Below are 15,307 nucleotides of genomic sequence, written 5' to 3' on the forward strand. Positions count from 1 at the left end.
TTCCCTTATTCCCCAGTCCCCATGTTCTCTTGAAGTTTATCACGATCCTCCTCACAGTCCATAATACTTCCATGTTTCGTGTAAATTTGATATTGTGTTCTGTACACCCAAGTCTAGGTCAGTAATATAGATCAAGAAAAGCAGTGGGCCTAATACCAACCCTTGGGGAACCACGCTATATACCTTCCTCCAGTCTGAAAACAAACATTCACGACTATTCTGTTTCTTATCAATTAAAGAACTTTGCATCCTGTTTGAAACTTTCTATTTGTTTTGGGAAATGCTTGAGCTAGGCATTGAAACGTGATCTTTTTGGGCTTGTAAATGCATACCGTTTCCATGGTTACATAACAGACCTGGAGTGGGAAGTCAGTTATTTTTGGACAAAGAGGAAGACTGTTTGTTTGATGTAAGATTATCTTTTATGATTATGCTCTGGGCAACTCCTCCAGGATGCAGTGCAGACTAGTAATCAAACATAAAGCCACTGTGCAATTTGCCCACCATCAATCAGGATATTATTATGTTAAATACCGGGTTTCCTTCAAGTCATGCTTACAAATCCACCCTACAGCTGCAGGTTCATTTGAGAAATAGACCATTTGCTCTGATTACTATTACTATGAAAACTTTAGATGGGTGTTTCTATTACCTGAAATTGAGGAGTGTGCATTTATATATGTTTTAAAGATTCAAAATTTTAGATAAACTGCTAAACTAGAATACTATTCATTCTTGATCTCTGACCAAGAAAATTACGTATAATTAAAATATTTTTAATATTTCAAGGCAAAATCTACTCAACGTTCCTTCTCTATTCCTTGTCCTCCCTGAAACACACATCCTGCAATACATAGCTAACTTGTCCTCTTGCCTCTGCTCCTTGAGTCAGCTGCAGGTAAATGTGCGTATGCAACTCAACGGTGCGAATCCTTTCATTTTTATCTTTCTCCTCTTATGGACCAATGTATAGTTTGTCCTCAGCATTAACCTACCGAATGATACAGCTGGGTCACGGCACATCTGGGTGGCGAATCAGAGATTTCAACTTTTGTCCAACACCTCTTAGGACTACCTCTAGCCGGTAATTTAGTACTAGAGTTCATTCCTGTAATTAGCTATCTTAAATACTGTACAAGCTAATTTGTATTGTTAAAATGTGTTGCTTCAGTTAATGTAACTGAAAATGTCCTTTCATATAGTGTGACTTAACACAGCCTGATATTGTTTGTTTTTAGCTACATTGCGAGTTATTCATAGAATTATAGAAACTTATATTGGCCTCAGTGTACTGGCTCTTAAAAAGAACAGTCGTGCTTATCACACTTCCCCACTTTGTCTCTAATCCTGTAAGTGCTTCATCTTCAAATACCCTATCCTTTTTAAAATTATTTATACAACGAGTTTCCTCCACCTTTTTGGGTAGAAGTTCCAGATCCTGACAACTGAGTGAAACAACTTCTCCTCGTCTCCCCTCCAGATGCTTTGCCAATGATTTTAAATTCATGACCTCTGGTTATTGACCCATTCGCCAGAGGGAATAGTTTTTAATCTATCCACTCTTATCAAAATCTCTGACCTTGAGAATTATTATTAGATCATTACTTAACCTCCTCTGTTCCAAGGAGAAGTCCTAACTTTTCCAACCTCTCTCCATAACTAAAGTTTCTCTTTTCTGTTAACAACCTCATAAACCTCCTCTGCACTCTTTCTAAAGCCTTTTTGCCTTCCCTGCAGTCTGGTGCCCAGAATTGCCCTCATTACTCCTCCTTAGGCCCAACTAGTGATTTATAAAGTTCTAGCATGAGCTCTTTGCTTTTATATTCTATCCCTTTATTTATAAACACAAGTAACCCATTTTTTTTAATCACCTCATCAACTTGCCCTGCCATCTTTAAGGATGGGTTTACATGGACATCACATTCTCTCTGCTCATCTACACTTTTCAAAATCATGCCATTTATAATATACTGTCTTTCCATATTTCTCCCAAAGTGTATCACTTCACACTTCTCCACATTGAACTCTATCTGCCAGGTTTACAATTATCTGCAGACATTGGTGCTGCTCCCTACACCTGAGTCTAATTGGTTCATAGAGATTGAAATGAGTAATGGATCCCAAGCTAAGCCTTGGTAAACACTATTCCAAGCCACCTCCCAGTGTGAAAAACGTCCATCCACCACCACCCTTTTCTTCCGGGCACTAAACCAATTTCATAACCGTACCACCATTTTCCCCTTATTTTCATGAACTTCTATCTTAGTAAGCCTCCTGTGTGACATTTTGTTGAACGTGTGTACATGCACGCACCATCTTCTGCACCACCTTGATCAACTTGCTCTCCTGGCTTTTCAAAGGATTCCATCATATTAATCAGACTCAGTCTGCCTTTAACAACTCCATATAGACTTTCCTTGATTAATACATGCCTTTCCTTTTGTCCCCAATTATGCTTTTCATTAACTTGAGTTCCCTGCTGTATCTCTCTCTTCCTTCTTGAATAATGGTATAACATTAGCAACTCTCCGGTCCTCTGGCACCTACTCCTGTATCCAATCAGATTAAATTAACCAATGCCTCTTCTATGTCTAGCTTTACTGCTATCAGCAACCTAGGATGCATTCCACCTGGGTCAGGTGACTGACCAACCTTCAGTAATGCTAATCTTTTTAGTACGTCATCTCTATTTATTTATATTCATTTACAGGATGTGGACATTGCTGGCTAGGCCAGTATTTATTGCCCATCCCTAATTGCCATTGAGAAGGTGGTGGTGAGCTTGAACCGCTGCAGTCACCGTGGTGGAGGTACACCCACAGTGCTGTTAGGAAGGGACTTCAAGGATTTTGACCCAGTGCCAGTGAAGGCACGGCGATTATATTTCCAAGTCAAGATGGTGAGTGGCTTGGAGGGGAACTTCCAGGTGGTGGTGTTCCCTGTATCTGCTGCCCTTGCCCTTCTACATGATAGCAGCTGTGGGTTTGGAAGGTGCTGTCTAAGGAGCCTTGGTTAGTTTCTGCACTGCATCTTTTAGATGGTACACCCTGCTGCCACTGTGCATTGGTGGTGAAGAAAATGAATGTTCGTGGAACAGGTGCCAACCAAGTGGGCTGCTTTGTCCTGGATGGTGTCACGTTTCCTGAGTGTTTTTGGAGCTGCACATCCAGGCAACTGGAGAGTATTCCACCACACTCCTGAGTTGTGCCTTGTAGATGATGGATAGGCTTTGGGAATCAGAAGGTGAGTTACTTGCTGCAGGATTCCTAGCCTCTGACTTGCTCTTGTAGCCACAGTATTTATATGGCGAGTCCAGTTCAGTTTCTGGTCAGTGGTAACCCCCAGGATGTTGATAGGGGATTCAGTGATGGTAATGTAATTGAATGTCATGGGGTGATAGTTAGGTTCTCTCTTGTTGGCGATGGTCATTGCCTGGCACTTGTGTGGTGCAAATGTTACTTGCCACTTGTCAGCCCAAGCCTGGATATTGCCCAGGTCTTTCTGCATTTGGACATGAACTGCTCCAGTATCTGAGGAGTTGCGAATGGTGTTGAATATTGTGCAATCATCAGCAAACATCCCCAATTCTGACCTATGATGGAAGGAAAGTCTGTGGTGAAGAAACTGAAGATGGTTGGGCCTAGGACAGTACCCTGAGGAACTTCTGCAGTGATGTCCTGGAACTGAGATGATTGACCTCCAACAACCATCTTCCTTTGTGCTTGGAATCACTCCAACCTGCAGAGAGTTTTCCCCTTGATTCCTACTGACTCCAGGTTTGCTAGGCCTTCTTGAGGCTGCACTCAGTCAAATGATGCCTTTGATATCAAGGGCAGTCACTGTCACCTCACCTCTGGAGTTCAGCTCTTTTGTCCATGTTTGAACCAAGGCTGTAATGAGGTCAGGAGCTGAGTGATGCTGGTGGAATCCAAACTGAGAGTCAGTGAGCAAGTTATTGCTAAGCAAGTGCCACTTGATAGCACTGTTGATGACCCTGGCTTGGTGGTAATGGTAGAGTGGGGGATATGGCGGGCCATGAGGTTACAGATTGTGGTTGAGTACAATTCTGCTGCTGCTGGTGGCCCACATAGATGCTCATTATTTCCAGGTTCTCTTTTTGAGTAACCTTCATATCATCCATTTGGCTTGTGAGGACAGATGCAAAGTGCTCATTTAATACTTATGCTCTGCTCTCTGCCTCCAAATCAAAGTTTCTCTTTGGATTCTTAATAGGCCCAACCTTTTCCGCAGCTTGCTGTTTACAAATTTACATGCATATAAAATGTTTTGTTTCAATTTAATCGTGCCTACTAATCTTGTCTCATAACTACTACTGAATCCCTGTGAATAATGCATTTTTATTCTTCCTTCTTCAATTGTACACAGTTAAATCTCTTGTGGTGTCAGGGGTTGTATTCTTACTCTAAGGAGTCACCGCTCTTCTTGGTATTCAAAACTGAAAACTGATTAGTGAGTGCCACTGGCTTGGGTGATTCCTGCACTATCTATGTCTTTCTCCTACCCTGCCTGGTGGTCACCCATTTTATCACCACCTGCAGCTTCTATAGCAGCGAGTAACCACCTCATGGAATGTACATTTGTGGAAACTTTTAGATTCCCAGGTACACTGCAGTGACTCCAGCCACTCCTCAAATTCTGAAACTTGGAACTTGAGCACAAGCAACTGGGAGCACTTCCTGCATTCAAAAAGAAAGACTTGCACAGGATACATGAAGTGTCTTAGAGTTCCCAAATGGAACATGATGCGCATACACTGGGACAATTTAATAAAACAAACGCTCATCTGTTACCCACAAATCTGCTCCCTCCGTGGCAGTGAGGACACTTTTTTGAGTTTCTTTGTGTTCCACATTCAGCTCCTGCTCTGACTCTTTCTTGTTGCTGTAACTGACTCTCCACCTCGGGTACTCCCATCTTTTATCTTTTATTCTCTTGTGCTGTTTCACCTCAGACTTGCTCTCTTCACTCCCACCTAAGCACATATTTAATTCAAATTGTTGAAGTACTACACGTTTTAAGCACAGAAGTTAGTATTATTATTCTATTACCAAATTTATTTAAATTTGTATTTAGCTGTTGACAAGCAATCTGCATTATGATCTTGTGGCTTCTGTTTTTATCTGCTGAGTATTTTTATAAGGATTTCTCAATTGTGGTTTCTTCTGATTTTTTTCCTCTAAATTAGCCTCTGGAAGAGATGGTTTTTAATGGAAAGTACAAGACAAGTGAACAGATTCTGCGTCTGACTAATGAGAGATTTGCTGTTCCTGAAATCCTCTTTCACCCTTCTGACATTGGTATTCAGGAGATGGGAATACCGGAAGCAATAGTTCATTCTGTGCAAAGTTTGCCTGAAGGTGAGTAGCTTCAGAAAAGGAAACCAAGTTTCATCTTATTTTTTCCCATATATATTGTTCTAATCCTAATCTATATTCAGGCAACAGCAAAAACCACTTGTGTTTAGATAGTACCTTTAACATAGTAAAACATCCTAAGGTGCTTTGCAGGAGTGTTATCAATCAAAACTTGCCACTGAGCCACCTAAGGAGATATTAGGATAGGACCTGGTTAAACAGGTAGATTTTAAGGCACTTCTTAAAGGAGGACAGAGAGGCGAAGATGTTTAGGAAGGGAATTCCAGGGTTTGGGACCTTGGCAGCTGAAGGCACAGCCGACAATGGTGAAGTGATGAAAATCGTGGATGAGTAGGAGGTCAGAATTGGAGGAGTATAAAGATCTCAGCATTGTAAGGCCATGGAAGGATTTGAAAACAAGGATGAGATTTTAAAATAGAGGAAAGTCTTTTGATGTGCTCATCCAACAGCATAATTTATATTTAAATATTTATGCAGGCTGTCTATACGAATATGTTCAAATCCAACTTTTTAAAATTAAACCTGCTTTTTTTTTAAACCAGAGATGCACCCGCATTTCTATAAGAACATCATCCTGACTGGTGGCAACACCCTCTTACCAGGATTCAGAGATCGTGTTTATGCTGATGTCCGATCTCTTACTCCATGTGATTATGATGTATCCGTTTTGCTGCCTGAAAAGTAAGTTTTATCGCAAAGATAGCATTAGTTTATAACCTTTAAACTGTATTTTGAATACATTTTATTCCCATTTCTTTCATTTACACTTTTTCATACTATGCATTCTGTATGCCAGTTAATGGATGAGCAGTTGACTGTGTCTTCCCACCTTATTTGCTAACACCATTCTGATCAGCTGAAGAATGTCCCCAGTATGGAATTGTGTTAGTCTTGTTTATAATTCTCCTTTCTATCCTAATTTAACCGGTTTTAAAAAAAAAAGTAAACTTTAATTATTGTAAATCCTCACCTGTTATCACTTTAAATTGCTCTACATTGGACAATATGCTGACTTTATTTTCTGGCAGATGTGAATTATCACTGAATTGGGGTTATTACCTCTCAATCATGTTGTTCTGCAGGGAGAATGGGCTGATTATGGATGTAGTTTTAATTCCTATTCAATATTATGTCAAACTCTACAGTACATGGCTGGCACAAAAATACATGGTGATTTCAAGGCTGTAATTATTTTGTGATTTATTAAGCCTGTTTAAAAGTGTTTGTATACACCAGCTACATGGGTCAGTGTATAAAAGGGCATTAGTGGAAATATCTGTGATGGGATTACTAATGTTCATTTTAGGAATTAGCTGACAACTTTACATTTTCAAACTGAACGCATATACACACATAATTGCTTGCCTGATTTGGTGTCCTAGAAATCACCCATTCTGTCTGCACTTTAGTTCCCTTGCTACCTATCTTTCTCTCTGTGGATGCTTCCTTGCAGCTTTGCTCTCATGACTTGAGTGTCTGGAAGCAAGGGCATCCCACCATCCAGTAGTACAAGTGGAAAGAATAAAGTGTTTCACTTATGGAAGTTACTGGAATAACCCTCCTCGCTGCTGCAAGTGAACACATTGAAGGAAAGTTAAAGGATCGTTAGGAAATCTGATGTGGAAATAAGGATATGGGTTGGGAAGAGAGGAGAGGGCACAAACACTTGCTACAGTTTCACATGAGCTTTGTCGCAGGAAGATGCTTGGTGCCATTACAGCGCAAAATCAAATGAATTTGTTCAGTTCTTGATGAGAGGATCCTCCCTTCATGAAATATGCAATTTTCAATTTTCTTATAAATGAGTGTTATGTTTTGCTATGAAACGGTGATCTTTAATGAAGCAGTTACACTAGGTGATTTTTCTTCCTTGCAGCCCTATCACACATTCATGGGAAGGTGGAAAACTGCTTTCTGAAAGCTCAGATTTCATGGACTTGGTTGTTACCAAAGATGATTATGAAGAAAATGGGCACTGCATCTGTGAAGAGAAGTTTGATGTTTGAAATCAAAAAAGCTATTTAAATTAGAAAAATTGATGAGTTTAAAGAAAATCATACTGCAGATTGCGCTAGTGACACGTTTTGAATAGAGAAAAGGGGTATCTTAATGCTGGTTATGAACTATTACAATGAATCAGAATAGCTGCCTTAACAAAGGTGTAATCATCTGACTGAATCATTAATGTTGCAGCTTATCCTGACAGTTTTGTCAAAGGCAATTCTGTAGTTCTGTTATTTATTTAGAAAACTGAACTGTGAGGAGGAGAACAAGACCACTGGTGAAGACTTCCTGTTTGCATTTTGTGTAAACAAATCATAATCCTTAAAAAAGACCATGTTTATGATTTCACTGCACAATTAAAGGAGGAAACTTTTCCCTGCATATCTGATTTTTGAAGAATCTTTGAATGTTCATTTTGGCTAACTACTCTTTTGGACTTCAAAATACTATTATAATCGGTTTTTGAAAATGTATGCACTTTTTCAGGTTTAATAAAAACATACAGCATCATTATTGATAGATATATATATATATTTATGAATATCCTGTGATGTTGCTCTCATTAGATAGAATGTATTTATAAGGACAAGAACATTATCCATGTAACAGAATTTATTGTATGTAATTTGGTGTGTCCATTTACTGCAATTTCCCTTACAATTAGAGGCTAACCATTCTTAAGATTCTAAAGTTATTAAGGTTAGACTGGATTTTTTATCCATTTGTTTTAAAATGTGACAAATTTGCATCTGTGACATGAGAGGTGTGATGTGTCTAAATTTATTGTGTATTGTTAGTCTGTAATCTATTAATGGGTAAAACAATCGGAAGTGTTCAAAAAAAGATTTAATGTGATTATGGAGTCAGTTTATAACTCGAAGAAGCAATAGCTCTACTCTACTTTCAAAAAAAAAGCCAAGGATGAATAAAGTGGTAAAAGACGACAAAAAAAGTATACAAAAATGCAGAAAATAGCACTGGTCCTGGTGAATGGGAAAGATACAAGGAACAGCAAGGGGTGCCAAAACAAATTGTAAGCGCTACTAAGAGTATGAAAAGAAACTTGCGCAAGGGATATCAAAATCAACACAATTTTTTACAACTATATTGTTACAATTATGAGGTTTATATTTTTAAATTTAGGATAAAATGAAGGGGGTCATGTGACCTGTTCTGAGGTCTGCCTAACAGTAAGCCTGGGTGGTTTGATTGTTAGCGATCAAAGAAAGACTTGGATTGTTTCACTGGGAAGAAGGTGCAAGGTACCTGGAGACAGTGGCAACAGCCTGTGTTAATAGTGGAGACTGAGTCTCCCAAAGCCCCAGAAACTTATTGAAAGTATCGGGTTGTAACAGCTGTCCTGTTAGTCGTTCGTTTACTTTTAAGATGAAAGAGAGTTGGGTTCAAGAATAACTAGTCAGCATTTCTACCAGGATGTGTTTCACATTGCCATGAGGAAGAGGGCAGAGGAAGCAATTTTTGAGCTTAGGTTAAAGACTTCCCTACCAATCAAAACAGCAGTTTTTGTGTGGTTAGCAGAGAAGAGGCTGCTTGACTTTGTAAACTACCACAGCCAGATGCGGGGAGGAGATGGTCTCTAGTTGGAGACGCGTTCTGTAGTGATCTAAGGACTCTGGGAGATTCGCCCTGTTGTGTTCAGAGGGGGATAAAAATCATCAGGACAGGCTTTCCTGCTGGTGGTAGTGGATTCAGAAAACTCTGAAAACTAAGGGAAATGCCTGGAAGATACTACTCAGTGAAATGCAAACCCATTGGAAGGTGGGAGCAACTGTGGACTGTTTACTATAAGAACCATAATTCCATGGAGTGTGTAATGAATATAAAAAGAGTTCCTTTCTGTGGTTTAAAGTATAAGTTGCCTACTAAAAGAAAATAGGGTTTAATCAAGTTTTTTTTAAGTTATTTGTTATAGTAAAAGTTTTAAAACCTGAAATCTTGTCATGGCAGCCATTTCAGCTATTAACTGGAAGGTCATATTTCTTAAAATGGTATCAGTCTATGGGGATTGTAACAATATTCAGGAAAAGAGGGTGGTCAGGAGCATCGTCGGCCTCTCAAAAGTGATATTGTCAGTGAAATAGTGGACATGTTGAATAATTATGTTGCATCAGCATTTACAGTAGAGAAAGTCAGTATGCCAAACATCCTAAGGGAAACTAATATTGACTCAGCGAGAGGGGCTCACCAAATTTAACATAAGCAAAAAAAGAAAATAATGGCACAAAAGACTGACATTCCTAGAAACAGATTGTTTCCATCCCGTAGTTTTAAAAGTAGTAGATGAGTACATTGTGGATGCCCTAACTATTACCTTCCAAAGTTCTCCCGATTCAGGAACCATACCTTTGGATTGGAATATTATGCAGGCCACCCGCCTATTTAAGAAAGGAGAAAAGGAAGCTAGGCAATTATCGACCAGTTAGCCTAACATCTGTTGTTAAGGAATCACGAGTCTATAATTAAGGATAAGGTGACTGGAAAGCTTTGAAATTTTCAGTTGATTGCAGAGAACCAACATAGATTTGTAAAGACTAGGTAATGCCTAATCAACATGATTGAATTTTTTGAAAAGGTGACTAAAGTATCAAACGGGGGATTATCTGTGGATGTTATTTTATATGGACTTCCAGAAGACGCTTGATAAAGGTGCCTTAAAAGAGCTTGTTAGCTAAAGTTAAAGCCCATGGAATTGGAGGTTTGATCTGGTTAGGAAATTGGCTGAGAGCAGACAGAACAGTGATAATGGACAGGTACTCCAATTAGCAGAATGTGTCCTCCAAGGATCTGTGTTGGAGCCTCAATTCATTGTATTTATCAACAACTTAATAGAAAACTATATATCCAAATTTGTCAATGACATAAAGATGGGCATGATTCTAATCAGTGTAGACAGAAACAAAATTATGAAGGAATGTAAATAAAGTGAATGGGTAAAATTGACAAGTGACTTTCAAACATGAGGTCATCCACCTTGGAGCTAAAAAGGATAGAATGGGATACTTTCTAAACATCGAAAAACTACTCTTCATGTACATCTTGAATTTTCTGCCCAAAGGCAGATTCTTATGACAGCAAAGTGCTATGATTTTCTTTTGCTACAGCCAGGGCAAGGAGACAGAAGGTCCTAGCAGGTTGGAAAACCGCATATGTAACACATTTATTCAAGAGAGAGACAGACAGCCGGAAACTATAGGCTAGTTAGCTTAACATTTTCTGTTGGGAAAATATTGGTATCTGTAATTAAGGTGGTAGTAGAAGGACATTTAGAAAATTATAATACAATCAGGCAGAGTCAACATAGTTTTATGAAAGGGAAATTGTTTGACAAAGTTATTAGAGTTGAGGATGTAACATGCAGGCTGGATAAACGGGAACTAGATTATGTGTATTTAGATTTCTAAAAGGCATTTGATAAGGTGCCACATAAAATATTACTATACAAGATAGCTCATGGATAGAGGATTGGCTAGCTAACAGGAAACAGTGGGTTGTTTTCAATGTGGCAAACTGTAACTAGTGGAACGCCACAGGAATCAGTGCTGGGGTCTCAACTATTTACAATCTCTTGTAATGGCATGGATGTAGCCATATTTGCAGATGACACAAATATAGGCAAGTTGTATGGAGGATACAAAAGGCAGGATTTTCCAGTCCCACCACTGCAAGAATTGTTGCAGGCGGGACAGAAAACCTGACTGACAAACAAAAGGTCCGTTGATTTGGACAGGAAGCCACCCAAAGAGTCTGCAAAGGGATATAAATAATTTATTTGAGTGGTCAAAAGCCTTTATTGCAAAGGGGATGGAATATAAAAGTAGGGATGTCTTGCTACAACTGTACAAGGCATTGGTGAGATTGCACCTAAAGTACTGTACAGTTTTTTCTCTACTTGAGGAATATATTTGTATTGGAAGTAGTTTAGGGAAAGTTCACTGCTGATAGCTGGGATGAGGTGATTGTCTTATGAGGAAAGGTTGAGCAGATTAGGCCTATACAATGAGAAGTGATCTTATTAAAACTTTCTGGGGGTGCTTGACAGGGTAAATGCTGAATGTTTTCCCTCAGGGGAATCTAGAACAAGGGAGTACAATTTAAAAATATGGTGTCTCCCATTTAAGACAGAAGAGGAATTTCTCTGAGGGTAATTCTTTTCCCCAAAGAGCAATGGAGGCATTGAATATATTCAAAGCTGAATTCGATGGATTTTTGATCCACTCAAGGGAGTTGAGGGATATGGTGGGTGTGGGGCAGCAGGAAAGTGGAGTTAAGGCCACAATCTGATCAGCCATAATCTTATTAAATGGCAGAGTAGGCTTGAGGGGCCAAATGGCCTACTCCTCCTACTTCTTATTATCTTAAGTTCTTGTTTTCATGTATGTGCAGAACAAAACTTTGGGGAGAAAATTCTCAGAATGGAGCAGTCTATCAGTAAAATCATAGAGCGCTTTTTAATATTTCAAGGCAATACAAATTTCTGCAAAAACTTAAGTGACTGATTTGCCCAGAAAGAGATACAAGGGGCCAATCTCCACTTTCTTTGGTCAGGAAAGCCTACTTAGGTGATATGCAATGGAAATATCAAGCAGTACATTTAATTTTCCAGACACTTGTTTAAAAGATTACTTACTTCTGTTTCATCCTTCTAGATTTTTGTTAGGAGAGAGGTTGAAGCTGCAAATCATACAATTGAAGCATTTTGTTATAAAGGGGTATGTCTTGCTTTACTAAGCTTTCGGTTATTGTTCATACAAATTGGATCTTATTGAATTTTAGGATAACATGCTCAACTGTGAAAATCAAAGTGAGACTATCTGATTTATTTCTGCATTTGAGAGCCTGCACTGTTTTTAAAAAAGTATTTGGGAATGATTTGCAAAAAACCCTTTCAGGAAACTGACCTTATATTTATAAATGCACTTGAGATAAGCTTATCCTCATTCTCTATTTTAGTCAATCCATGTCAGATGGCTTTTGTCTTCAACTTGCTATATTCCAATGCAGAAATTCATCACAATTAGATCATTACCTTATTTAATAATCAGTTAAGCCACAGGGATATGTTGCCTTCCCCCTCCATCTGATAGAACAATATCTCAGCAAAGAATCAGTGCTATGGACACTGGCAGACATCTTCTAAATGAACTGATTATTCTTTGTGGACAATTGATGGGGAGCATGGGTATGTTATTCACTTCAGATAAATCCTAGACAAATCCAAACCTGGTCTTCACAGAATTCATTCACGACATGTGTTTGTGACTGACTGTTCGTCCTCCACTGGCTGAAATCACAGACCAGTTATCAAATCCTGGCAATATCCCTGGTCCACATGGTTCAGTAGCCTATGGGGCACTGCATTTAGAGTGACCCATCAGGGAGGTTATATTGTTAAGTGTACAAGAAGTGAACTAAGAACTGCTTTAAATGTATCCTCAACATTTCTTGCATTACAACAGTGACTACACTGCAAAAAGTACTTAGACTGTAAAGTGCTTTGAGACTTCAGTTGGTCATAAACAGTGTATCTTTTACAAATTGGGGCCAGTAGTGAGACTGAATGATTTAAAGAAAATTCCAATTAAACCATGAATATTTATACACATTCCTTAAGTGTTAGAAAAAGAGCCATTCAGACCATGTGCCTAGATATACTTGTAAGGATATAAAGATGTGCTAAATTATCTTGATCTGCATACAACCGTTTTGTCAGCAAAAATCTCAGAAGCCAGGGAGTTAATGGCTGACCTGATAGGTGCAGGTGCGGCGATTTGTAAGTTGTCAAGGGTTAGAATAAAACGGAGATGATTTAGACTAGGAGGATTTGAACTCAACATATAATTCAGAAAAAAACATCATTAGATGTGTACAGTTCCCTGAGATCAAATGCGAGATATAACTCAGTTTTCCCAGATACAGCTATTTAGTGGGTGAATTCACCCTTCAGTACAGGCTACAGAATGAATGGATGGCACCTCTACACAAAGAAATACCATTCTCCCAAAGGAAGGCAAGGAAACTAGTTCATCTATCCCAGCTCATAGCAATATTTTCAGAACTTGTGCAACTCATTGTTAACTACAAAATATAGATCATCTATAAACTGGCTAATATGTTAATGGCTCAGCTAAAACTGAATTAATCTGACCTATTTATATAATCTCGTTGATTTGAACTGCAATTTTTTAAACTAAGCATTAATTTAGAAGTCATATAACTTACCAGCTTTTATGTTTAGTCATTAATTAACACTATATACAAATACTTGCATACTTGGCATTCAAGTTATGCTAACTAATGCTATGGTTAATAAGTAATTGGTAGTTCATGACTCTTGTTAATAATTGGCATGACACGGTTAGTTCATTCACTTAGTAGCATGTGCAGACCCTGATGGGAGGTTGGTATTGTAAATGCTAATACAAGCCAAACTGATGGACGCAAGACAGTTTAGCAATCCAGTTAGGCTGGGTGATAACTCAGTGTCAATATCTGCCTGGGGTTAAAGTGAAGGGTTAATTTGATGCCCTCAAAGCCAAGGTATTGATCCCAGGTTTCCTCCACCAGCAATGTTCATATTTTTTCATAATATGGTCACTTGCTTTAGGAAAATAATGATGTTGACAATCTTTATATTTTGAAGGCTGTGTTTTCATGCTGGACTGGTTTGAGGATTTTGCCCTAGAGTTTTCCTTCAATTTACAAATCAAAAAATCACTGTTTTAATGTTTTTATGCACTTATTTAGTAGAAGTGTTTAATATCTGATTTTGCAAAATAATGTAGCATTAGGACCTATTTTGTAATGGAGTTAAGGTGCTAGATTAGTTGCCACTAGGGTGCATTCATTTCCATACACATTTCTACTTTCCATCCATCAGCTGCTTTTTTGCTTTCAGATTTTCTATTCTCTTCCAGTCTGTAGTTTCTCATCAGCTGTCTCCATAGCAAGTTGAACTGCTGAAAAAAAGCAGAGTGACCTAACATTGAGAAGTCACAGCTTCTCCCAATTTCCTATTAACTTAAATGGAAGCCCTTGAGATTTGGCTGTTTTAGCCATTTCTCTGGGGGCTCTGATCTCCTGTCTGAGAACATGCATAGAAATTCTAGGCACACATGACATTTTAAAAATCACTCTTTATGGCCAAAGTAATCTAAATGTTCTTACTCCCAACTTAAAGGTTTGCATATGAATAGTAGATATCTTGCAGAGAATAATTATCTTCAATCAGCCTTAGATCTGGGAACAGAAACGTAGGTTGTTTAGTCCATGGAGCCAACTCTGCCCTTTTGTTATCCAATTTCCAAGTAATTGTTGACCTCCCTTTCAAACACCAATTTATTCTACATTTCACATCCTTTCTTCTGCTGAGTTCTAGCTGTCATTACCCAATTTGGACAACTTGATCAAGCTTCTATCTGCAAAGGCTAAAAGAGAATGAGTTTTTCTGAGTTTAAGTTTGTAAAGTAGACATGAGAACATGTATAAGTGCCTATAGCTCTACATAACCAAATTTAACAGAAATGATGGATTGAGTGCAAAGTTATCCATCAATATTCATAGTCTAGGATCTTTGCTTAGTGCCTCTTCCTAAAGCTGGCAAAAAATGGCCAATCACAGGGCCATTTGTAGAGTAATAAAAACAGAAAATGCTGGAAAATCTCAGCAAGTCTGACAGCATCTGTGGAGGGAAACAGAGTTAATGTTTTGAGTCCGTATGACTTCTTCAGAGTATTCTATTCATTTTAAAGCCAGGTTGATATATTAAGCTTCACTGTCTCTTCCATTGCTTAAGATACTTACAGAAAACTTAGTGCCACAGAAACTTTTTCCCCATCAGAAGTATATACAAACGTCCAGTGATTCAGTGCAATTTCTACAGACCAAGA

The 15,307-nt window shown here is 38.5% G+C and overlaps 1 protein-coding gene across 1 annotated transcript in view; it reads left to right on the forward strand.

Moving 5' to 3' along the window:
• The window catches only part of actr6 (actin related protein 6), a 38,684-nt gene extending 30,332 nt beyond the window's left edge, over positions 1 to 8,352 (forward strand). Inside the window, exons 9-11 of the mRNA XM_078553458.1 lie at positions 5,207 to 5,378; positions 5,939 to 6,077; positions 7,273 to 8,352. Coding sequence (XP_078409584.1) covers positions 5,207 to 5,378; positions 5,939 to 6,077; positions 7,273 to 7,402 — 441 coding nt within the window. The 3' untranslated portion in view covers positions 7,403 to 8,352. The remainder of the gene's footprint in view (positions 1 to 5,206; positions 5,379 to 5,938; positions 6,078 to 7,272) is intronic.
• Positions 8,353 to 15,307: the final 6,955 nt, after the last annotated feature.

Source organism: Cetorhinus maximus, chromosome 12 (genome assembly GCF_964194155.1).
Source record: "Cetorhinus maximus chromosome 12, sCetMax3.hap1.1, whole genome shotgun sequence".
NCBI classification, from domain to species: Eukaryota; Metazoa; Chordata; class Chondrichthyes; order Lamniformes; family Cetorhinidae; genus Cetorhinus; species Cetorhinus maximus.